This window comes from Schistocerca cancellata, chromosome 1 (genome assembly GCF_023864275.1).
Source record: "Schistocerca cancellata isolate TAMUIC-IGC-003103 chromosome 1, iqSchCanc2.1, whole genome shotgun sequence".
Lineage (NCBI taxonomy): Eukaryota > Metazoa > Arthropoda > Insecta > Orthoptera > Acrididae > Schistocerca > Schistocerca cancellata.
The window spans coordinates 263,234,652-263,261,437 of NC_064626.1; the positions used below are offsets into that span (position 1 = coordinate 263,234,652).

Genomic DNA, 26,786 nt, shown 5'->3' on the forward strand with positions numbered 1-26,786 from the left:
TTTATTTGCCCCTCTACCAATTCAGCATATGTATCGTAAACGTCCATGAACCATGGACCTTGCCGTTCGTGGGGAGGCTTGCGTGCCTCAGCGATACAGATAGCCGTACCGTAGGTTCAACCACAACGGAGGGGTATCTGTTGAGAGGCCAGACAAACGTGTTGCTCCTGAAGAGGGACAGCAGCCTTTTCAGTAGTTGCAGGGGCAACAGTCTGGATGATTGACTGATCTGGCCTTGTAACACTAACCAAAACGGCCTTGCTGTGCTGGTACTGCGAACGGCTGAAAGCAAGGGAAAACTACGGCCGTAATTTTTCCCGAGGGCATGCAGCTTTACTGTATGGTTAAATGATGATGGCATCCTCTTGGGTAAAACATTCTGGAGGTAAAATAGCCCCCCATTCGGATCTCCGGGCGGGGACTACTCAAGAGGACGTCGTTATCAGGAGAAAGAAAACTGGCGTTTTACGGATCGGAGCGTGGAATGTCAGATCCCTTAATCGGGCAGGTAAGTTAGAAAATTTAAAAAAGGACATGGATAGGTTAAAGTTAGATATAGTGGGAATTAGTGAAGTTCGGTGGCAGGAGGAACAAGACTTTTAGTCAGGCGAATACAGGGTTCTAAATACAAAATCAAATAGGGGTAATGCAGGAGTAGGTTTAGCAATGAATAAAAAAATAAGAGTGCGGGTAAGCTACTACAAACAGCATAGTGAACGCATTATTGTGGCCAAGATAGACACGAAGCCCACGCCTACTACAGTAGTACAAGTTTATATGCCAACTAGCTCTGCGGATGACGAAGAAATTGAAGAATTGTATAATGAGATAAAAGAAATTATACAGATAGTGAAGGGAGATGAAAATTTAATAGTCATGGGTGACTGGAATTCGGTAGTAGGAAAAGGGAGAGAAGGAAACGTAGTAAGTGAATATGGATTTGGGGGAAGAAATGAAAGAGGAAGCCGCCTGGTAGAATTTTGCACATAGCACAAGTTAATCATAGCTAACACTTGGTTCAAGAATCATAAAAGAAGGTTGTATACATGGAAGAAGCCTGGAGATACTGACAGGTTTCAGATAGATTATATAATGGTAAGACAGAGATTTAGGAACCAGGTTTTAAATTGTAAGACATTTCAAGGGGCAGATGTGGACTCTGACCACAATCTATTGGTTATGTATTGGTTATGAACTGTAGATGAAAGCTGAAGAAACTGCAAAAAGGTGGCAATTTAAGGAGATGGGACCTGGATAAACTGACTAAACCAGATGCTGTACAGAGTTTCAGGGAGAGCATAACGGAGCAATTGACAGGACTGGGGAAAGAAATACAGTAGAAGAATAATGGATAGCTTTGTGGGATGGAGTAGTGAAGGCAGCAGAGGATATAGTAGGTAAAAAGACGAGGGCTACTAGAAATCCTTGGGTAACAGAAGAAATATTAAACTTAATTGATGAAAGGAGAAAATATAAAAATGCAGTAAATGAAGCAGGCAAAAAGGAATACAAACGTCTCAAAAATGAGATCGACAGGAAGTGCAAAATGGCTAAGCAGGGATGGCTAGAGGACAAATGTAAGGATGTAGAGACATATCTCACCAGGGGTAAGATAGATAGCCTACTGGAAAATTAAAGAGACCTTTGGAGAAAAGAGAACCACTTGTATAAATATAAAGAGCTCAGATGGAAACCCAGTTATAAGCAAAGAAGGGAAAGCAGAAAGGTGGAAGGACTATATAGAGGGTCTATATAAGGGCAATGTACTTGAGGACAAAATTATGGAAGTGGAAGAGGATGTAAATGAAGATGAAATTGGAGATATGATACTGCGTGAAGAGTTTGACAGAGCACTGAAAGACTAGAGTCGAAACAAGGCCCCATGAGTAGACAACATTCCATTGGAACTACTGACAGCCTTGGGAGAGCCAGTCCTGACAAAACTCTACCATCTGGTGAGCAAGATGTATGAGACAGGCGAAATACCCTCAGACTTCAAGAAGAATATAATAATTCGAGTCCCAAAGAAAGCAGGTGTTGACAGATGTGAAAATTACCGAACTATCAGTTTTATAGGTCACAGCAGCAAAATACTTACGCGAATTCTTTACAGACGAATGGAAAAACCAGTAGAAGCCGACGTCGGGGAAGATCAGTTTGGATTCCGTAGAAATATTGGAATACGTGAGGCAATAGTGACCCTACGACTTATCTTAGAAACTAGATTAAGGAATGGCAAACCCACGTTTCTAGCATTTGTAGACATAGAGAAAGCTTTTGACAACGTTGACTGGCATACTCTCTTTCAAATTCTAAAGGTGGCAGGGGTAAAATACAGGGAGCGAAAGGCTATTTATAATTTGTACGGAAACCAGATGGCAGTTATAAGAGTCGAGGGACACGAAAGGGAAGCAGTGGTTGGGAAGGGAGTGAGACAGTGTTGCAGCCTCTCCCCGAAGTTATTCATTCTGTATGTTGAGCAAGCAGTAAAGGAAACAAAAGAAAAATTTGGAGTAGGTATTAAAATCCATGGAGAAGAAATAAAAACTTTGAGGTTCGCCGATGACATTGTAATTCAGTCAGAGACAGCAAAGGACTTGGAAGAGCAGTTGAACGGAATGGATAGTGTCTTGAAAGCAGGATATAAGATGAACATCAACAAAAGCAAAACGAGGATAATGGAATATAGTCGAATTAAGTCGGGTGATGCTGAGGGAATTAGATTAGGAAATGAGACACTTAAAACAGTAAAGGAGTTTTGCTATTTGGGGAGCAAAATAATTGATGATGGTCGAAGTAGAGAGGATATAAAATGTAGACTGGAAATGGCAAGGAAAGCGTTTCCGAAGAAGAGAAATTTGTTAACGTGCAGTATAGATTTAAGTGTCAGGAAGTCGTTTCTGAAAGTATTTTTATGGAGTGTAGCCATGTATGGAAGTGATACGTGGAAAATAAATAGTTTGGATAAGAAGAAAATAGAAGCTTTCGAAATGTTGTGCTACAGAAGAATGCTGAAGATTAGATGGGTAGATCACATAACTAATGATGAGGTATTGAATAGAGTTGGAGAGAAGAGAAATTTGTGGCACAACTTGACTAGAAGAAGGGATCGGTTGGTAGGACATATTCTGAGGCATCAAGGGATCACCAATTTAGTATTGGAGCGCTGCGTGGAAGGTAAAAATCGTAGAGGGAGACCAAGAGATGAATACACTAAGCAGATTCAGAAGGATGTAGGTTGCAGTATTTACTTTGATATGAAGAAGCTTGCACAGGATATAGCAGCATGGAGAGCTGCATCAAACCAGTCTCAGGACTGAAGACCACAACAACAACAACAACAACATCGTAAACGTTTTCCACTACAAAGAGAGAGACAGTTTTCATAGCAAAACATTTCACATAGTAGCTCTGCGCACAAGAGAAATTACGGGTATATGACAGATTTTTTGCACCCATTCTATTTCACGACGAAGCGTCATACACCAGCAGCGGTAACGTAAACAGGCACAATATGCACTATTGAGCAACGAAAATTCACGATGGCTGCGACAAGTGAAACGTCAGCGATCTCGGCTGGTTAATGTATGGTGTGGCATTATGGGAGGAAGGATAATTGGCCCCCCATTTTTCGACGGCAATCTAAATGGTGCAAAGTATGCTGATTTCATACTTAAAGTTCTACCGATGTTACTACATGATGTTTCACTGCATGACAGAATGGCAATGTACTACCAACATGATGGATGTCCGGCACATAGCTCGCGTGCGGTTGAAGCGGTATTGAATAGCACATTTCACGACAGGTGGACTGGACGTCGAAGCACTATACCATGGTCTGCACATTCACCGGATTTGACGTCACCGGATTTCTTTCTGTGGGAAAATTTGAAGGATAGATAATATTCTTCTCGGGTATGCAGCCGGATCATAACGTCTTCATGACACAGTATTTCCCCGGTCCAACTGGCCGCCATCTTCAGGTGAGAGTGCTGGTGCACGATCTCGCCAGAACTGACTTCCCAGCGCAAGCGGCGGCCCCTATATATTCCGCAGAAGACCCACAACGCGCGCGCGAGAAGGTGCCGTAACTGTCCTCTAGCGCAGTAGACATACCGCGCCGCCAGTGGTGGAAGCAGGCGAAATCGAGATGTCGCTGTCAAAAATTAAAAAATGTTATTCCGACGATCGAAACACAGACCGTTGTTTTTTAATGTCAGATAACACCGGGCCCCAAGTCTTACTTAAAAGATAACCCTTGTTTCTATTAATAATATTGTCAGATAAAAGAATCTCTATGGATTCTTTTAAAACACAGTCCCAATAGCGAGATGCAGGGGCAACCATTTGTGTCTCGTCACACAGCATTCTGTGTCCCTCGGTGAGTCAGTGCTCCGCCACTGCAGATTTCTCAGGTTGAAGCAGCCGTGTGTGCCGCTGATGCTCAACACATCGGTCCTGAATGGTCCGGATTGTCTGACCAATATAAGCTTTCCCGCAGTGGCAAGGGATCTTGTACACAACAGGCTTCCTCAAACCCAAGTCATCCTTAACAGAGCCAAGGAGGGCTCTAATCTTGGCTGGCGGACGAAAAATACTTTTGATATGATATCTTTTCAGAATCCTTCCTATCTTCGAGGAAATGCTCCCAGCAAAAGGCAGTAAAGCCACGTGAGGGCCAAGAACAGATGCTAAATACTTCGCTAGATTGTAAGTAGGAGCACCCAAATTACTCACGATCGGACGTAGCGGGACCCCTTTCTTATGAATCTTGGGTAGACCGTATAATCTCGGTGGCACGGCAGCATACCTGAAAATCGGTGGCTTTTCTGCCTTTTGCTGGGAGCATTTACTCGAAGATAGGGAGGATTCTGAAAATATATCATATCAAAAGTATTTTTCGTCCGCCAGCCATGATTAGAGCCCTCCTTGGCTCTGTTAAGGATGACTTGGGTTTGAGGAAGCCTGTTGTGTACAAGATCCCTTGCCACTGTGGGAAGGCTTATATTGGTCGGACAATCCGGACCATTCAGGACCGATGTGTTGAGCATCAGCGGCACACACGGCTGCTTCAACCTGAGAAATCTGCAGTGGCGGAGCACTGTCTCACCGAGGGACACAGAATGCTATATGACGAGACACAAATGGTTCCCCCTGCATCTCACTATTGGGACTGTGTTTTAAAAGAATCCATAGAGATTCGTTTATCTGACAATATTATTAATAGAGACCTTGGTTATCTTTTAAGTAAGACTTGGGTCCCGGTGTTATCTGACATTAAAAAACAACGGTCTGTGTTTCGATCGTCGGAATAAAATTTTTTAATTTTTGACAGCGATATCTCGATTTCGCTTGTTTCCAACACTGGCGGCGCGGTATGTCTACTGCGCTAGAGGGCAGTTACGGCACCTTCTCGCTCACGCGTTGTGGGTCTTCTGCGGCCTATATAGGGGCTGCCACTTGCGCTGGGAAGTCAGTTCCGGCGAGATCGTGCACCAGCACTCTCACCTGAAGGTGGCGGCCAGTTTGACCGGGGAAATATTGTGTCATGAAGACGTTGTGGTCCGGATGCATACCCGAGAAGAATGTTATCAATTATTACGCCGGGAAAGCCTTTGTAGTCTCACCAGTTGAAGGATATTTGCTATCGTGATCCAACGACAACGCCTGACAACATGCGTCAGCGCATTGTCAATGCATGTGCGATCATTACGGAAGGCAAACTACTCGCTGTTGAGATGAATGTCGTTACACGTATTGCCAAATGCATTGAGGTTGACTGACATCATTTTGAGCATTTATTGCATTGATGTGGTATTTACAGGTAATCACGCTGTAACAGCATGCGTTCTCAGAAATGATAAGTTCACAAAGGTAGAAGTATCACATTGGAACAACCGAAATAAAATGTTCAAACGTACATGTATTCTGTATTTTAATTTAAAAAACCTACCTGTTACAAACTGTTCGTCTAAAACTGTGAGCCATATGTTTGTGACTATTACAGCGCCATCTATCACAAAGTGAAAAAGTTGTCCAACTAAAACAGTCATATTTCTTTATGTACTACACGAATATGTAATAAAAATGGTGGTTCCTTTTTTTAAAAAAAACGCAGTTTATGTCCATTTGACCTATGGCAGCGCCTTCTAGGGGGCCAACCATGGCGCCATCTGGTTTATCCCTTCAAGCTAGACAAGTTTCGTTGTTTGTGGTTTTTTCGTTTGACACTTATTTCGTGAGATATTTGGGCAGTTCACGATCAATGGACCACCCTGTATAATATTGCGGGAAGGCGAAATAAAGACTGAGCTTTGTTGGCGAACACTTAGAAGATGCGACAAACTCACTAAAGAGAGAGCCTACATTACACTTCTCCGTCTTCTGCTGGAATATTGGTGCGCGGTGTGGGATCCTTACCAGGTTGGATTGACGGAGGACATCGAAAAATTGCAAAGAAGGGCAGCCCGTTTCTTGTTATCGCGCAATAGGCGCAATATGGGTGAGAGTGTCAATGACATGATACGCGAGTTGGGGTGCCAGTCACTGAAACAAAGGCGGTTTCCTTTGTGGTGAGATCTATTTATGAAATTTGAATCACCAACTTTCTCTTCTGAATGCTAAAATATGTTGTTGACACCCTCATACGTAGGTAGAAATGACCATCATAATAAAATAAAGAGAAATCAGTGCTCGAACGCAAAGATTTAGGTGTTCCTTTCTCCCACGCGCCCTTCGAGAGTGGAATGGTAGAGAAATAGTATGAAAATGGTTCGATGAACCCTCTGCCAGGCACTTAAGTGTGAATTGCAGAGTAATCATGTAGATGTAGGTAGATGTAGATGTGGTAAGATCCTATGGACCGAAACTCAGAGGTCATCGGTCCCTAAGGTTACATACTACTTGATCTATGTTAACATAACTTACGCTTAGGACAACACACACACCCATGCCAGAGGGAGTACTCGAATCTCCGACGATGGAACCCGTGAGAACTGTGACAAGGGGTTGTGACCGGGCGGCTACCCCGCGCTAAAAATAGAAAGGTATCGTAATTTTGCGCAATTTGAAGAAGATTCGTAAGTTTTACATAAATGCGAACTGCGCTGTTAACACGGAGAGATGGTTTCAGCGCTATTTTTGTCTGAGTAGGTCTGAGAAAGCATTTACATTCATAATGACACTCGGTGCTGGAGACTTCCTTTCCATGAGACGCACATTTGCTCTGGATTTGGAAAACCTCCCCGTCGTGCACGTCAGAGACCTTCGCGCTGAGTTATACTACTGGCCATTAAAAATGCACCGCCATAAAGGTGGTATGCAGCAAGCGCTAAATTTCTGTGAAGCTTACTATGTACAAACGTTTAGCATTTTAGTGCAACCACTAAAACTGTGTAGGTGTAACGACGTCTGCTTTCTGCAAATTGGGAAGATGTATTTCTTTAGTAAGAAGGAATATCGTTAAGGAGAAACGCCTATCTGCACCTGTTGTACGTCGACAGTGGCAGTATCGTGATCCATCGAGACTAAGATTTATTGTCCCCCAATACTGATGCTAGCTTTTGTCTGCATCCCACGGCTTTCGTGTGAATATGGTATCAATGAGTTTAGGATAGCTATTCTTAGCGTCTGCAGTATCCCAACGGCCCCAGCTTCTAGCGCCCAAGAGGACGAGCATATTGGCGTTAACATCGTCTGGGTCGTTAGGCCGCGCAGTTTTCCTCCTAACTTCTTAGATGAACGACGTTTAGATTCTTCTGCTGATATATACGTCAAGATTCCACTAATATTACTATACAATTCAACAATATTCATCTGCTGGTATATACTTCCGGATTCCACTGGTATCACTATACAGCTGAAGACTATTCGATCATTGAAGAAGCTTGAACAGGAATATCATACGGCCTGAAGGTTCAGAAGATTTTTTCATAACTACAACGGCCGCGAAAGCCGGCCGACGTGGACAAACAACAGTGTTCACTCGACTGTGCTGGGTCTTACGGCAATAGCAAATACCATTAGTCAGCAAATGGGCAAATTTTGCAGCAAGGTGCGCCCCCACTGACAGTGGGACGACCTCTGAGGCACGACGGAATTTCAGCATGGTGACTATTTTTGTGGCTTCCTCTGATGTGCCTTCAGAGAGAGTGCTCGCCGACAATGTGGCGCCCAGTGGCAACACCCAACATCAGCGCGAGCGGGACACCCCTTTTGTCTTTTCACGTTTATCTACAACAAGACGATGAATGTATGGGCGTGAAAGCTTGGAAGAAACGAACGTTATAAGATTGCACTCGCGATAATCATTCGGGCTCTGCATCTTGCGTCATGGTGTGGGGTTCTCTTAGCTACACAACACTCTAACCTCTGCTGCGTACAGTCCACAATATGGGAAGCAGAGATTACATTTACGACCTATTGTGTCCGGTGGCTGTGCTACAAGTTCGAGGCGCATGTTACGCTATATTTCATTAAGATAACAAGAAAATATGTCCGTATTTTCCTGATCTTCCTGCATACAGACGGTGTTCAACTGTTATCCCGGACAGCTTGTTCTTCAGAAATCTTGCCATTAGTTTGCAACCACTGCGACTGCTAAATCCTGGCGTAGTGATGAGGCAACGTTGACTGATGTATGATCGAAATTCATCCGCACATCACTATGCTTTGCAGAACTGACCACTTGATATCACCAGAGGAGAGCCTTCCACTGTAAAAGAGTGAGTGGGATGTTGTGTTGTCAGTAGAGAAGCAGTAACAACAAAGTATATCTCTCACGAGAGCTTGCTGACTTCGAATGTGTACTGCCACCGTATGTCACCTGAGTAAAACATTCATGAGGGACATTTGAACCCTTCTAAAACTGCCAAAATAAACTGTGGGTGTCTTGATTTTGAAGCGGAAATGAGAAGAAATAACAACAGCTAATCCAAGACCAGGCCAACCTGAATGACAGGAAGCGTAGAGTATTGCGGAGAGTGACTGCAGAAACATCGCATGAAATCAGCGGTGGAAACACTTGTCAGTTCCAGAGCGGTACATGCTGTCCAGCTAGCACAATGACTGTGCGTAGAGAGTCAGAAAGGATCTGATGCAGTGGTGGAGCAGCTACCCATAAGCTACACATTTCTATTGCCACTGCTAAGCGGCGCTTGAGGTGCGGTAAAGAGCGAGGCCACTGCAAGGGAATGAATAAAAACAAGTCATCTGGAACAATGGTTCAAATGGCTCTGAGCGCTATGTGACTTAACTTCTTAGGTCATCAGTCGCCAAGAACTTAGAACTAATTCAACTTAACTAACCTAAGGACATCACACACATCCAAGCCCGAGGCAGGATTCGAACCTGCGACCGTAGCGGTCGCTCGGCTCCAGACTGTAGCGCCTAGAACCGCACGACCACTCCGGACGGCCCATCTGGAGCAATGAAACACGCAGTATCCTGTGGCAATCCGGTGGAAGGGCTTGCGTTTGGTGAGTGCCTGGAGAACGTTATCTGCCATCATGTGCAGTGTCAACGCTGAGGTACTGATGATGGTGTTGCACATTCTTATGATGTGGTCCCTTACTGCGGGGAAACGACGTGGTCTTAGGCACCTTGCCACGGTTCGCGCGGCTCTCACCCCGTCGGGCGTTCCTTTCTGGAGCATGTGTTTGTATGTTGTCCTTAGCGTAAGTTAGTTTCAGTTAGATTAAGTAGTGTGTAAGCCTAGGAAGCGGATAACCTCAGGAGTTTGTTCCCATAGGAACTTACTTCCACTACCACCTATTGCGGAAGGACATAACTCGTTTTGAAGCATTGTGTACTATGCATACTAGAGGAACAGATCGAAATCGATGATCGAATCAGCATGAAAGTGCACCCCATCATACTGCACCGCTTACGACGCAATGTTTTCTGGACAATAACATTCCGGAAATAGACTGCCTGCGCAGAGTCCCTACCTGAACATAGTGTAATGCATTAGGGATGAGCCGGCCACAGTGGACGAGCGGTTCTAGACGCTTCAGTCGAGAACCGCGCTGCTGCCACGGTCAATGGCTCGAATCTTGCCTCGGGCATGGATGTGTGTGATGTCCTTAGGTTAGTTAGGTTTAAGTAGTTCTAACTCTAGGGGACTGATGGCCTCAGATGTTAAGTCCTATAGTACTTAGAGCCATTTGAACCGGTAGGGATGACTTAAAACGTTGGCTTCGATCCAGAGCCAGCATCTATTCTCACTAAGTTGTCCAGTTTCTGCCCTTCAGGAAAAACAGGCTGTCGCCCCTCCACAGGCAATCAGACACCTCACTGGAAGAGTCCCGAACAGAGTTTAGGCCGTCATAAAGACGAAGGACGAACACATTCTGTACGAAGTTCTAGTAACAGGTGTCGATACTTTTGATCAGACAGCGTAGGTATCTTCAAAGCTCAGTTTGGCTCGATGCTGATCCGGTTTAAGGTCGCTGTTGCTCAAACAGGCGGCAGCTCTTTTAACAACATTCACGCCCCGTATGCCCAAAATTTAGTGAAGCATTGTTTCTACAGCAGTGTAAGAGCACAACAAATAATTTTTTTTCTGTCCTTTCTGGTGCTGCAACTTTCATTGGCTGCAGTGCAAGCGGGCATGTCAAGTTCTTGACGTTGTTCCTTGTTATAATCCACGTACTTGTGAGTTGCAGAAATACTTTTATCGTTACCGTGGCAGCTGCTTGCAACAGGTGTTTTTACGTGATTTCAGGACTCCCTGTCGAAGTCTGGTCTGCACAACAGCCAGGAGACATTTGGCACAGATCCTCTACACACGTCCAGTGCGACTGCAAAAGCGGCCACATTACACCGACGAATAGGTAAGGTATACAGCAGTAACTTCCTCTCTACCACTCTTACTAATAGCTGTACTTACCTGAGTCTGTTTGCCCCCTCCCCCCCCCCCCCCTGTAGATCAGTCATCTGCCTAATCTAATTTCTGCTCTAGTATAATTTCGCTGTTGCTACAACGTAACGTTGTAATAATTCTAGAGAGGGAATCTGACAATGCTGGCAGCCAGAGAAAACAGTTTTTCTCTGGAACATGACAGGTATTTCCTGCCGGTGGTAAACTTTTCTGTCGGCTGTATGTAAGGCCTTGGGGAAACGTAATTATATTGGAATTTTCATTGGCTACATAGCTCCATAAAGCATATCTCTTCGATGCTATGTGAAATTTCAGGAGAATAAAACAGGAAATAGGCAACTTAATCGTGAACTAATTTGCTTCGACTCAATGCTTTTCCACAGATCTAAGACTAAGGGGCTTTCTATGACGTGGACTAAGGTAAAAGACACAGACATTTTCATTGACGCCTACAATAACTGTCATAAACTAAAATGTATGGAATCTAAAGAGTGTGAAATACTGCATAGGGCACGTAGTCGCTCACTATCCAACGAAACATTTTTACCGTGTTTACATATTACAGCATTTAAGATGTAAAAATATTCGATAGTTAGATAGACCTTACATTGTGCGGTATCAATAGTAATACACCCGTAAAATAGTTAATGTTGTCGATTGGGTACAGCGTAGTTTCCAATTTATCTTTCTTATCATCGCTGGCTTGTAAGTTTTTAGTAAATTATATTATAAATTTATTATGTGTCATTTTAATTTTTAACGATCATGCGTCACATACTTTTATCATGTTTACGTATTTATTTTCCTATTTACTATTGTAAATCTTTGTGTAAGAAAACTATTTTATGTTGCAAATGTAATATATACAGGTTGTTACAAAAAGGTACGGCCAAACTTTCAGGAAACATTCCTCATACACAAATAAAGATAACATGTTATGTGGAAATGTGTCCGGAAACGCTTAATTTCCATGTTAGAGCTCATTTTAGTTTCGTTCCACCTACGCTCAATGAAGCACGTTATCATGATTTCATACGGGATACTCTACCTGTGCTGCTAGAACATGTGCCCTTACAAGTACGACACAACATGTGGTTCATGCACGATGGAGCTCCTGCACATTTCAGTCGAAGTGTTCGTACGCTTCTCAACAACAGATTCGGTGACCGATGGATTGGTAGACGCGGACCAATTCCATGGCCTCCACGCTCTCCTGACGTCAACCCTTTTGACTTTCATTTATGGGGGCATTTGAAAGCTCTTGTCTACGCAACCCCGGTGCCAAATATAGAGACTCTTCGTGCTCGTATTGTGGACGGCTTTGATACAATACGCCATTCTCCAGGGCTGCATCAGCGCATCAGGGATTCCATGCGACGGAAGGTGGATGTACGTATCGTCGCTAACGGATGACATTTTGAACATTTCCTATAGCAAAGTGTTTGTAGTCACTCTGGTACGTTCTGTTGCTGTGTGTTTCCATTCCATGATTAATGTGATTTGAAGAGAAGTAATAAAATGAGCTCTAACATGGAAAGTAAGCGTTTCCGGACACATGTCCACATAACATATTTTCTTTCTTTGTGTGTGAGGAATGTTTACTCAAAGTTTGGCCGTACCTTTTTGTAACACCCTGTATAGAGTAATTGGTTATGAAGCTACATCATATTCCATGCCTATAGTGTACTCGTATATGAAACTATATCATAATGTGTCTGCATTTGTTTCTTTCACTTCCTTTTAATTTACATTTCATTTAATAATTCCTCTCATTTGTAATTTATGAGCTAACGTCCTGCACGAACTCTTGTGTACTTTCTTAAATTCATTTTGAATCTGTACGTACATGATTCCCGCCTTCGTTGTTTAATGCGCGCATAGTTCCTTCATGGATTTGAAGTTCATACATTACATAACTCATTTATTTGTTGTTTTCATTCCTCTTTGATAGCCAATTAATCGCTGTGTGGATGCTAACGCTCCAAGTCGTCGCTTGTTTTAATCATATGCATATCTCCGACTATCGGTGGGTCCCCTCTACAGTCATAAGCCCAGTCTCCTTGGGAAAATTTTTTTGTGTGCAGGGGCTCGCCAGCCACGTCTCTCTGTGGCTCCTCTTCTAATGCTTGGGAGCGGCAGTTGACTGCAGGTTGCCGTGCGTTGTCAAGTTTTTCAGGTCGCTCTTGACGTATGCTGCTGTCGAGATGATGGTGTTCTGGATGAGGAGTCTCTGGACCTTCTGTAAGGTGGCCGTCTTACTTGGTCGTTTCTTGATCATCGTCCTGCATACGTATTAAGGAGTCATTCGAAGGCCTTAGACGTCGTATCTTGCACCGTTTCGGAGACCGTTGCTTACGCGTGTGCGTTTCCGTATCCGAATGCGGCTGAGTGTCTCTGTCACCACTGCAGTCGGACACGAAGGCAGCCGTTGGCACTATTCGACTGTCGATGACCATTGCTTCATCCGATCTCTGTACTGGTGGTATCAGCCGGTGCTGCTGGGTGGAGTCCAAAATGGTCCAACTCACTCTAAGCACTATGGGACTTAACATCTGAGGTCATCAGTCCCCTAGACTTAGAACTACTTAAACCTAACTAACCTAAGGACATCGCACACATCCATGCCCGAGGCAGGATTCGAACCTGCGACCGTAGCAGCAGCGCGGTTCCAGACTGAAGCGCCTAGAACCGCTCGGTCACAGGGGTGGGTGGGGGGCGTCGCCGCCGTCACCATGCTTCTATTCGCCACCGTCGACCTTTCGACTGGTGTGTCCAGCTGCTGGGCGCTGTCACTCTTCGGTGGTGCGTCCATCCGGAACACATTTGCATATGTGAGAGAGAGAGACGTTGCTACAGGTATTGCTACAGACTGACCTGTCGGTATCTGTGCAATTCTTCGTTGAAGACACGCTCAGCGAACGAGGCCTTCCTGACCACAACTTGACCACGTTTTTGGCTGTCCGTCGTAAATGACTATCGATCTGCAGCCTCCAGTTGTAAAATAAGACGGCACATGTTTCGATAGCTCGATCCGTATATGTCGCACACCGTTAAGTACCGGATACCTGGTAAAGGTTGTCCATTTTTCTGCTATGTGATTAAGTACCCGTCCGTAGGTTTGTAGCACGATCTCAGCCGGAACCTTAAATGGTAGCTCATACACTCTTACAATTCTCAATCCAAGTCCCGCATGGTCAGTTGCTACTGTTCCGAGATGGCCGTATGAATGTCTAAATTGAATTCCATCTTTATGATCGCGTACGATCTTGTCACACGCCGTGTCGTTGATCAGTTTCACGTAGACCACACTGCTTGCGATAGAGAAGTGGAAGCCAATCATTTCCTGTGGTTCAGTTTTAATTTCTTTACGTATAAATTATATTCCAAATACCTTTGGTCGTGCAAATTCATTATCAAAGCTGATCTTGATAGTAGATTGTCGGTACTAATGAGCCATTCTAGTTCAAAAGTGCAAGCACTAGCGAAGGGTAACACGAAGTAAAGAAACGTGTACGCGCTATACACCGTGGCAGGGACGTAAACAGACCTCCGCGCCGCACGACTGCGGAAAGCAGTCTGTCTATTTGGCTATCCAGGTACGCTTCACAGCTACACCCAACTTCCATATGTCTTCGACCATGTGGGTACAAGCTGCGCTCGTAGATCCCTGGTGCATTTCCATACAGGAGACACATTTTAATGAAAGTTGCTTGCCTAGTGTCAGCGGATAAATACGTGATTTCCGTGTCTATATTCTTCATAAATAAGATACAATGTTTCGGCGGACATTCATAGCGTTGAATCCTGTCTAGTCGTCAACCACGGGGAGTCTAGGAAAGCCGTTTTCTTGATTCGCTAGACAACATTCAAACAAATCGTATTACTAAGTTTTATTACGAAAAGGAAAAAAATACAATACTTAACTTTGTGTTAAACACATGTGTCGCAAGCAAAGGGCCAAGACAAAATAATCTATGTTCTTCAGTATAACAATTCCAAGTCTGGGATGCATAGAATCTACGAGCAAAGCAATGAGCTTTGACTTTTCTATTGAAGTATCTTATCTCGAAGCTCTCGTAGAACTTGGCTGCTGTCGCATTGTCGTCCTGGAGAAGGATAAGTCGCCGTGAAATTGGCTGATGTCTTCTTCACAGCACTCTCTCCTCTATCGTGTTCCCCACAGGCATGCAGGCGCTTGACTTTACAAAGTCGCATTCCTCCACGCCCCCACCCCCTCCCACCCAAAGCGACGGACCATCGTCATGTAGAGAGCACGACAACGGATGGGGAGGCAGGAGCGTGGCTACTGCGATGGACTCGAAGCTGTGGCTGCAGGGGACGGCACACCTCCTGTCGTACCCCGCCATCCGGCCTTCGCTCTGGTGGAACCGTCTCCAGGAAAACGACCTCCTGAGATCCATAACAAGGTGTAGAAGGCGTCGGCTGCTGCAGCGTGGGCGGGTCCAACCACATCAGTAGCGTGAGAGGAGGTTGAGGAAGCGAAGGTTCCGTCTCCATGGAGTCGTCTCGCGGTTTCCTGATGACACCATGTGGCGGCTGGTGTGGCCGCACTGTCCGCCGGCGATGGTCCATCTCGTGGATGTGAACGATAGGAAGTGAGAAATAGTTGAATAGTTGCATTCCCTGGCATGTGCGGTGCCAAGTTTGGCCAACTGCTGTTTGAAGGTTCTGACAAAACTTTTCGCTTCGCCGTTTGACTGTGGATGAAAAGGTGCAGTATTTAGGTGCCGTATAACATGGCGTTCACAGAACGTTTCAAATTCATGTGCCGTGAACTGAGGGCCGCTGTCCGACACTATGACGTCAGGAAAATCTTTGAGGCAAAAAATAAACACCTTAATTGTGCTTCATGACTTTGTCGAGTTCATTGGCACGACGAAAGGAAATTTGCTATACGAGTCTACCACAATGACCCACGAGTGATCCAGAAACGTCCCGCAAAGTCTATGTGAACACGTAGCCATGGCGATTGCGACTTGGGCCAAGCAGAGAAGTTTTGTCGCGGTGCGGACTGATTTTCCGCAAATGCATGACACAGTGACGTTGTCTGTTCAATTAGGGTGTCCATACCCTGCCAAGCACAGTGTCGACGCGCTGACTGTTTCGTACGAATAATCCCTCAGTGTCCTTGGTGAAGTAACTGCAACGCTTCTTTTTGCAAAGCTTTGGGGATCAACAGACGTGACTGTCCACTGTCATTTTGATCAAGAGTCACAACTTGCGGTGTAGCGAGGCTATGCCGACGTGCAAAGTATCGGCGCACTACAGAGTTCTTTATGCTAAGCAATGAGCGAGGCCAAGATGTGCGAATGTGTTTTAGCAAAATGTTCAAATCTGAATCAGCTTCCTTGGCCTGTGCAATTTTGCTATAGTTTAGAGGAAAGGATTGAAGTAATTCAGAATAATGAGAATCGATATGTCAACAAGATGCAGCAGAAGAGTCAAAGACGGTATCAGGGCCAATCGGAAGGCATGTAGGTGCATCCGCATTACCACGTTGAGCTGTCAGACGTTACACAGTCTCTTACTGGTATTGAAATAGAGGAACCAGCTTCATCGGTGAAACAAGAACTGCAGTGGCTTGTGAACCGTTACTAAGTAGATTTTTCTGTCATACAAATAGTGGTGGAATTTGGTGACATCATACACAACAGCTAATGCCTCTTTTTTATTTTTGAATAGTTATACTGAGCTATGGACAACACTTTTGATGCGAAAGCAATGGGCCTGGCTTTTACCACGAAATCTGTGCGAAAGCACTACTCCGATTACGTAAGAGGAAGCGACAACTTGCCACGCTACTGTTTTGTTAGGATCAAAGTGAATCAAGCATCGATCACTGAGCAATGCTTCATTAAGTTTTTGAAAAGCTTCTTGGCACTCATCTGTCCAAACAAACGGAACGTTCTTGCGACGCAAGCGAAGCGATGGAGTTGCGATTTGTACAGTATATGGTATGAACCGAATATAATAGTTCATTTTTCTTAAGACCGGCTGCAATTCTGTGACATTCTGAAGAACTGCAAGTCACGAATGGCTAACAAATGTGACTGAAGAGTATGTACACCTTGACTGGTTGCGACATGACCAAGATACTGCAACCCAGGTTTAAAAAAATCACACTTGTCCAGTTACACCTTAGTCCTGCATCAGATAACGTACGAAACAAAGCACGCAAATTTGTAGTGTCTTTTTCAGGTGTATGACATGCTACGACATGATCGTCCCAATAGTTTTAACAGTTTGGTACTTAGGCAGGGTACCGTTCCAAATATCGTTGGAAAATGGCGGTTGCGGAAGCACTGCCAAAAGGCAAAAGCAAATATTTAAACAAGCCCAAATGAGTGTTCACAACACACACTTTTTGAGATACTTCGTCTAGTGGTATTTGAAGATATGCGTTGTGCTAATCAATATTTGAAAAGTAGTGACCAGCGCCTAATCCGTCCATTAGCTACTCTGACCGTGGCAATGTATAAGTATTAATCACAGTTTGTGGGTTGACTCTAGACTTAAAAGCAACACAGAGGCGATTGCGACCTGAAGGTTTGGGGAGCAAAATCAGTGAAATTGCCCATTGACAAGCTTTTATTGGCATAATAGCTCCCTTATCTTGCAATTCTCTAATTCAGCAGAGACTTCGTCTCGTAATGCAACGGGAACAGTTCTGGCCGGGAAAATTTCGCCTGAGCATTGTCTTTCAAAGTAATATGTGGAAAAAATTGTTAGTCTTGTCTAAACCTTCAGAAAAGCGTTCAGGGAATTCTTTCAGCAAGCTAGCTAAACTGTCTTTGGTGTTGAATGCAGACAGTGACATCACATTGTCCTGAATTTGGAAGCCAAACAAATCAGATGAATGAAGGCCAAGACGTTCTCACAATCGCCTGATTGTAGCACAGTAAAAGACACAGTCCACATACATGACAGGCAAAGCACATTTGCCAAGAACCATTGTAAGTTGTCAGGTGTGTGCTAGTTTTAGACATCCACGGGTAACAGTTCATATGTGTTGCGATTCAGCAATGTAACAGAGGCACCTTTGTCCAACTGCAATTTCATACGTTTTCCACTAATACGCAAATGAACAAAAAGTTTGTTGGACTGGCGTAGCACTGAAGAAACTGTTTTCTTGCTAGTTTTGCTAATGCCTGCAGCAGGCTTTGGATATACTGCATTGATTACATGAGCCTTGTGACTAGATTTTTTGAGTGGGCGAAATTCTTCTGTTTTTTTTTCCGTTGCAAACATATGGACTGTACGTTATCTTTCTTACCACAAGCATAACACTGTGCTTGTCTAGACGAGGAGTCTTGGCGTTTAAGCCATAGATAGCACCGAGGGCATGACTTGATTCTGTTCGCCTGTGTAGGGAACTGTATACGTGGCATGGCATGCGTGGGCTGTTGCTGCCTAATTGGCCAGTCGCGAGTAAGGGGCGACTCGACCTGACGAATTTGTGATTGCTCAAATTTATTGTCCGACACAGCACCTGAATTATACGACCTAGGATTTTCACTAAGTGCTGGCATGGTGGATCGGACTGTTACAAAATCTGTTCTCCAAATCTGACATCAGTTACATTGTACAAAATCACATCATGCAACATAACATCTGAATATAAAGCACTACAAGAACATTTGAATTTGCATTTCCTCATCATACCCTGCAAATCTGTTACCCACTCGCGATAAGTTTGTTCTGTCCTTTTCTTGCAACAAAAGAATTGGTACGTAGCTGCTACCACATTCACTTGTTAGTCATGAAAGTTAGCGATTCTACAGTCTGATCATAGGAAAGTTCACTCGGTGTGGCGTTAGGAAACAATTTCTGAGATAGGCGAAACACTGCACTTCGTACCATTGTTGAAAAGTAATGTGATTTAACAGTACCTGGTACGTTGTGAGCAAACTGTTGCAGCCAGTCGAACCCCTCCTTGTCTTTTCATTTAACTGGCGAAAATGTGGTATGGTACTCGGAGCTACAGTTGTATTTTGCGCTGCGGTGTCCACTTGAGTAGTGAGGAGCTTCTATACCGTGTTTAGCAGTGTATCTGAAACTAAAACATCTGTGTTAGCTGCATTGCATCTATCACTTGCAGCTGAGGCGCCTGAGCAGGCGGTGGGAGAGGTGGGTTGCTCATATTGCAAGAGACAGAGGCAATAAACAGACGAGGCAAACAATAAAAATAAGCACTCAATCAAAGAAAAGTTCTGAAAAAAGCACCTGAAAACACTGATTGCAAAAAAACACTATAAGAGATGCTATTAAAGCAAATAAACATATCCCTGCAAAGAAAAGACAATGTAGAATCAATGTGGCAGCAAAACACATAAGAAAGTCCGCAGCCGCCAGCTGTTAAGGTCTTCTAATACTCGTCGTCAAATGTCGAATCCTGCCTAGTCGTTAACTATGGAGAGCCTGGGAAAAATTTCTCAGCGTGCTAGACAGCAATCAAACAAATCGTATTAATGAATTTCATTACGAAAAAGAAAAAATATACAACAGTTAACATTATGTGACACAGATGTGTCCCAAACATAGGGTGACAGACAAAATAATCCAGTTTTTGAATCTTTTAATGGTTATAGAAAATCTGTATGTTATGTACTCACCACAAGTTTGGCATTTCTACAGTGTTCGATGATGATTCTCTTCACCCCTTTCGTTTCATTTCCTGGTTCTACATCCGTTTTTCCGTCTATCTTTCCATTCTATTCAGTCCAATTCTATCATCATTGTAGTGCTTAATGGGCAACTTACATTCTTATCACCGCTTTCCTTTGCTTCAGATGTTAGCGTGTAAACTCGAATAATCAAAATCTTGACACAACCGATCACATCTTCGTTTCTGTGAATCTTCTATAAAATGGTGCAATTTTCTTAATATCCTGATCCATATCGGTGTTATAGGGTATATTAATCCAGTAAATCTTTTTCATCACATATTACTTTAAATTCTGCATCTTCAAATTCTGCGTCTCCTTGTAGGACTACGGATGTATATTTCAACGGTTGTTACTTCGTTTATGTTGTTTGCAAATGACACTTAAATAGTCTGTGTGTTGTTCACACCCACCTTTGCCGTTTACAAGAGCCTGAAAACTATTTTTTCGGTCAGCCTCGAAATCGGAGAACATATCGACTATAATTTACTGCCTCTAGCCCACATTATTTTGTGTGTTCACTGACTGAAAATGTTCCTACTTGCTATTTAGTCAGCGTGATCAGTAAATATGGTTAGAAATAAGAGTTTTGACTTTTAAGTGAGTGATGTTCACACGAACAAAACATGTCTTAGTATTCAATCTAACATAAGTATCGGGAACCAGTGGTGGATACATTTGGGGGGGGGGGGGAGGTCGCCACACCTTGAAGGCCCGCCGCATTGCCACCAGCGCCGCCCCCCGCCAGTCAGCCCGCACGCTACTCGTTCATTTCTTTCGTCAGTCGACTCGACTGAACCGAGTTATCGAGTGGTTGAACTTTTCTATGTAGCACGCACGTCGTAAATCTAACTATCCAACTTTGCACTCGCTCTACAAAATAGTTGCCGGTCTACCTGCATCTATTGCTACAGTGGAAAGAAGTTTTTCAAAGTTGCGGCGTACAAAGACATGGCTGAGGTCGACAATAATGGAGAAATCCTCCTGGAGGATCAACTTAATGGCTTAGCTCTGTTGAACACTCACCCTGATATTGATTGTCCTATTGCCGATGTGATTAACCAATTTGCAGGAAGAGTAGGCGCATGGAATACATAATTTAAGGAAGGAAACAATTGTAACTTTTTTATATCATATGAGAGCATTGCCCTGTATATGTGTGTAATGAGTTTAAATATAATATTCTTAAACTTTGCATGTAACTTGGTTATTTTTTATTACGGTTAAATTAAAGGTAGCTCAAGATATCTTTAGCGCCCCTCCTTGAGGTTATTCCGTAATCGCCACTGTCGGGAACAGCACTAATAGTGCAGTTCAGAGGCAACCAGTGCTGGAAGTCCCAATTAAAATGGTCTACCACCCTCACTATTAAACACCAAAAGTTAATTCCTTGCCTTAAAAATGGAAAATAATCTCGCCATTTGCCACGTCACTTTGCCAACATTGCTGGCGGCAGACAAAAAGCTAATTCAAGCTTTTGTGTATCCATCCTTTTAGCACGACGTCTCTGGGACGACGGCCGTTTATTATCTTGACAAAAAATAAAAACACCTACAGCCGTCGTTATGATTTTATTTTATTTTGTCGAAACTGATAGCGACAAAATACACTACAGGCTATTAAAATTGATACACCAAGAAGAAATGCAGATGATAAACGGGTATTCATTGGACAAATATATTATACTAGAACTGACATATGATTACATTTTCACGCAATTTGGTTGCATAGATCCTGAGAAATCAGTACCCAGAGCAACCACCTCTGGCCGTAACAACGGCCTTGATACGCCTGGGAATTGAGTCGAACAGAGCTTGGATGACGTGTACAGGTACAGCTGCCCATCCAGCTTCAACACGATACCAAAGTTCATCAACAGTAGTGACTGGCGTATTGTGACGAGCCAGTTGTTCGCCCACCATTGACCAGACGTTTTCAGTTGGTGAGAGATCTGGAGAATATGCTGGCCAGGGCAGCAGTAGAACATTTTCTGTATCCAGAAAGGCCCGTACAGGACCTGCAACATGCTGTCGTGCATTATCCTGCTGAAATGTAGGGTTTCGCAGGGATCGAATGAAGGGTAGAGCCACTAGTCGTAACACATATGAAATCTAACGCCCACTGTTCAAAAGCCGTCAATGCGAACAATAAGTGACCGAGACGTGTAACCAATGGCACCTCATACCATCACGCCGGGTGATACGCCAGTATGGCGATGACGAATACAATCATCCAATGTGCGTTCACCGCGATGTCGCCAAACACGGATGCGACCATCATGATGCTGTATACAGAACCTGGATTCATCCGAAAAAATGACATTTTGCCATTCGTGCACCTAGGATCGACGTTGAGTACACCATCGCAGGCGTTCCTGTCTGTGACGCAGTGTCAATGGTAACGGCAGCCATGGCCTCCGAGCTGAGAGTCTATCCTGCTGCAAACGTCGTCGAAATGTTCGTGCAGATGGTTGTTTTCTTGCAAACGTCCCCATCTGTTGACTCAGGGATCGAGACGTGGCTGCACGATATGTTACAGCCATGCGGATGCCTGTCATCTCGACTGCTAGTTATACGAGGCCGTTGGGATCCAGCAGGGCGTTCCGTGTTACCCTCCTGAACCCACCAATTCCATATTCTGCTAACAGTCATTAGATCTCGGCCAACGCGAGCAGCAATGTCGCGATACGATAAACCGCAATCGCGGTAGGCTACAATCCGACCTTTATCAACGTCGGAAACGTGATGGTACGCATTTCTTCTCCTTACACGAGGCATCACAACAACGTTTCACCAGGCAACGCCGATCAACTGCTGTTTGTGTATGAGAAATCGGTTGAAAACTTTCCTCATATCAGCACGTTGTAGGTGTCGCCACCGCCGCCACCTTGTGTGAATGCTCTGAAAAGCTAAACATTTGCTTATCACAGCATCTAATTCCTGTCGTTAAAATTTGACGTCTGTAGCACGTCATCTTCTTAGTGTAGCAATTTTAATGGCCAGTAGTGTAAAATAAAATCAAAAGAACGGCTGTAGATGTCTTTATGTTTTGTCAAAAGCTACTTTCGTGAAACCTAAGCGATCCAGGACGGCGTATAGGTCTCGCAAGTTCACTTCCTACTTTTACCGCAAACGCATTTAAGTCTGCCTAGCTGTGACATCATCCGAGGCACACCCTTCTTCTGGGCCTTGGGCACAGCAGATGCAGGCGTTTAGCTGACGCGAACAGATTTATATCTCGGAGCGAAGGTCTTCTTCTTAGTGCTCTCTGACTTTTATATATATATATATATATATATATATATATATATATATATATATATATATATATGGGAGCAGCTGACGGCCAGAGGAACGTCAGTTGTCAACCGCCGTAGGCACAGATGGCAGCATCTTAATGGGCCCTTTCTCTCCTTTCACTCCAATAGAAAGTTGCCGATACCGCCATCGTATTTCTTTCCAGATAGTAAGTAATGTATGCACCAAGAATGGATGATATCGGTATATGGGTTCATGAGCAGTTTCTATATGTGTCTTTGTCGACATGCAGATGCTATATATATTTCACACACATTTAATACATTTTACACCTATTCCACCTCTATCTCTAGTGAACTGCGCCATGACGTTTCGACTGCCCACAGCCCAATGTTTAAGTCGTCATATCAGCCGAACAGTGTGCTGGTACAATCAGTTGAATATGTAACTGCTGTGTGCAAAATGCTTTGGGAATCAAATATGTAACAAAGAAGTAATAAATGTTAACGTCATACATTTTTGCACATCTCAGTATTTATAACGTAATGTGTCCTGAACTATGTGCCATAAAATGATAGAATTTTGCATATGCATTCAGTGGTATATGTAAATACTAATGTGTCGCTAATACAGTTAGTCCTAATGAAGTAACAAATTAGAGCGCCATACCTGGTGCGGCAGCTTTCTCCATGAACAGTGATGTAATAGGCGGTAATTTCTTCCCCTTTAATGGCGTTGTGGGTGTTTTTACCAAGAACAAAGTTTCACAATATTTTTTAAAGTATGGGTAAAGTTAGTTACAGGTCACTAACTCTCTCTCCCTCAAATAGTTGATGAATAAAGTTTTGGTATTCACGTGTCGTGAGGTACACTTATTTTCCACGCTCACCCTCACCACTTTGAACGGTAGGCGCCTCTTACCCCCACAGCGATTTCTTCACGACAGAAGTGATATGAGTACGAAAATCGGTAGAAATCGGTCCAGTGGTTTAGGTGGAGGTGTTGTACATACATTATTTACATTAATGCTTACATTCATGCATACATACACATGTACATCCATTTTATAATATATATGGATGTCAAATATCTCCTTATTCAGATATTTGTTTTTTGTTGTTCCCAGTATATATTTTGTGTCCTTTCCACAAATGGTATTAACTTGAAAAACGTGTCTTCTGTTTCCAGGTTTTCTTTTCCTAATTTAATTTCCTGACCGGCATATGATGTAATTTTGCAGCATTCCATTACACTTACTTTACCTCTGATGGTGTACACCACATAATTCCATTACAAGACACCATCCATTCCGTTCAACTAACCTTCGCCGCGTAGAGTTGTCGAGCTGTTTGAGGCACCATGCCACGCCCTCCCTCCGGAAGGTCGAGTTCAGATGGTTCAAATGGTTCTGAGCACTATGGGACTTAATATCTGAGGTCATCAGTCCCCTAGAACGTAGAACTACTTAAACCTAACTAACCTAAGGACATCTCATACATCCATGCCCGAGACAGGATTCGAACCTGCGACCGTAGCAGTCGTGCGGTTCCGGACAGAAGCGCCTATAACGGCTCGGCTACCGCGGCCAGCGAGGGTCGAGTCCTACCCCGGGCAAGGGTAAGCGTGTGTGTTGTTCTTAGCACAAGTTAGTTTAAATAGTGTGTATTTCTGTGGGCCAATGTCCTCAGCAGTTTGGTCCATTAGGAATTGGCACACATTTTAAACTACTAATCTTCGAAATCCCCAGCCGCCTGTAAGAAGTTTGCTACGAGCAAACCTAACTTTTTAGCGTCTTTCTGAAATTCAAACGACATTCCAAGTCCTTTAGTGTTTTCTCATTAAACAGACTGAATGTCATGATAGGTAATCTGCAGCACTTCTCAATGACTACTCCTCCTTAGTATCCAACACTTATAATTGCAGTCTGGTTTCTGAGCAATTTGTAGATAATCTTTCACCTTCTCTATTCTTTTCTAGTGATTTTATAATTTAGATTTTTCTCTATGCGTCATATTGTTCCCGTCCACAAAATAAAGATGTTTACACGATGGTTAAATAACACTGGGTTATTTTGTACAGGCAACCTCAGAGCTGAGATCAGGACTGCAGCGACAATCTTGAGACTAACTGCAGCTTAATTTTGTTTAATTATGTGTGTTCGGGAAATCCAGACAGGAAGCATCAGCCGTGCTTTAGAACCAATGGGAAAAATTTACACCTTCTCTGCACCAATCGGGACAGTAACTTACGCAGCTGTTACTGAAAATGCAAGTTCCATATAGTTAGAAAGAGGAAATTGTCCTGAAATTAGGTGAACCCGTGCTGAAAATCTCATAGTTTCAGAGCTCTCCAGTAAACAGAATACCACGACAACACTTTTTTGACATAGCAGCATCGGCGACTATAGCCACGAGCCTACACTTTCCTCTCAGATACGAGCTTCGTGTTTTCCTGAGTTTCTCAGCGCCGTCTTGAGACCCTGCGTGTCCCGCCATCCTTTCCTCGTCTCCCGCCCAATCGATCGACGGGACAACGGAGCCGCCACTCACGTAACAGGATTTCTGTGTCACGCGCTCGTAGCCAAAATGGGAAACCGTTACTGATGACACTCTAGCCGCGCCCACTTCCCTGCGTTAAGAAAGACGCACCACGGGTGGCTTGCTATACAGGCTTGAGTGACACTCGCGAGTGAATAATGATATATCTGCCGCCTACGAAATGAAACGAAAATTTTGTATTTGTGGGGATCCACAGCCTCCTGATGCTTAATATAAGTAAACATGGTCCTTAGTAGGCTGTAATGCGATTTTTATTTCATCTTGCGATTAGCTAATTTCGAATAAGCGTCATTGTCAACCACAATGGTAACATCTGTATTTCGTGTACTTAAGGGGCTCCGGAACGCCCTATACTTGCAATGTTAAAATAACGCTTATAAACTACATCTTTCCTCACAAAGTATTTGAGATAGGAAGTTGAACTTTTTACAGATTATTTATTGGAATATGGGCTACAACTTAACACAGGGATTTTACAAAATTTTAGTTCAGTTATTAAAGATGATTTTTTTTCAATTGTAATGAAAATTCACAACATTGTTTTTTGCAATTTTTTATTTATATGTTCAAAAATATACAGTTTTTTGGAAAAAGGCTGTGTTAAATTATGCAGAAGGTACTGTGTAACATTTAGTGAAAGTTTGAAACAAATATGTTTGGAAGATCCTTAGAAAACCTGTAATTAGTATGAGAAAATAAAAGTTTTGGGAATCGAGCGACAAAGATTGGATTAACTTTTTAGTGCATTCCAGGTCCATAGGATGGATTATGTTCATCCTCTGCAAACTCCTCCTCCAGCTTCCTCTTGTTCCTCCTCCTGTTTACTCTTGCTTGTATTTCTAGACTCCTTACAGCCCTGTCTGCAGCCCGAAGGCGTTCCTTGTCTAAAGCAAGCATCGCTCGTACCATGTTAGAACCTATCTTCATTCCCATATTTCTAAATACCTTGCACCTTACAATGTTGCCATCATTGAAAGTCGCAACAGCAACTTTACTTTTACTCATTATTATACTTCAACAAGACAGAGACTCAAGAAACAGAATTAATTACGAATATTTTCGAGATAACGACAGAGTAAATAAACATGAAACAATCGACAATGACACCAGCGATATATATTGATCCATCACAGGTTAACCACAACACATACTTTATCTCACATCACTAAAATGTACCTGACGAACACGGACGTTCATAATAACACCATTTGACAGCAGTTTAACAGCGCTACAGTGGGTCACGCCCTTGTAAAACACATTTCAAAAAAAAATTTAAAAGTAGTTGTAGTCTTCGGAATTGAATAAATTATATATCTATTAAAAGGTAATAGTCTGCACTTTCAGAAAACGCAAAAAAGTAAAAATTGAACTTTTCATGATTTTGAGCCTTTCCGGAGCCCCTTAAGAA

The 26,786-nt window shown here is 43.4% G+C and overlaps 1 protein-coding gene across 2 annotated transcripts in view; it reads left to right on the forward strand.

Moving 5' to 3' along the window:
• The window catches only part of LOC126170827 (serine/arginine repetitive matrix protein 1-like), a 594,764-nt gene that overhangs the window by 420,925 nt on the left and 147,053 nt on the right, over nucleotides 1–26,786 (forward strand). For both annotated transcript variants that reach the window (XM_049920751.1, XM_049920754.1), the window contains exon 5: nucleotides 10,724–10,832. In XM_049920751.1, the coding sequence (XP_049776708.1) occupies nucleotides 10,724–10,832 (109 nt within the window). The remainder of the gene's footprint in view (nucleotides 1–10,723; nucleotides 10,833–26,786) is intronic.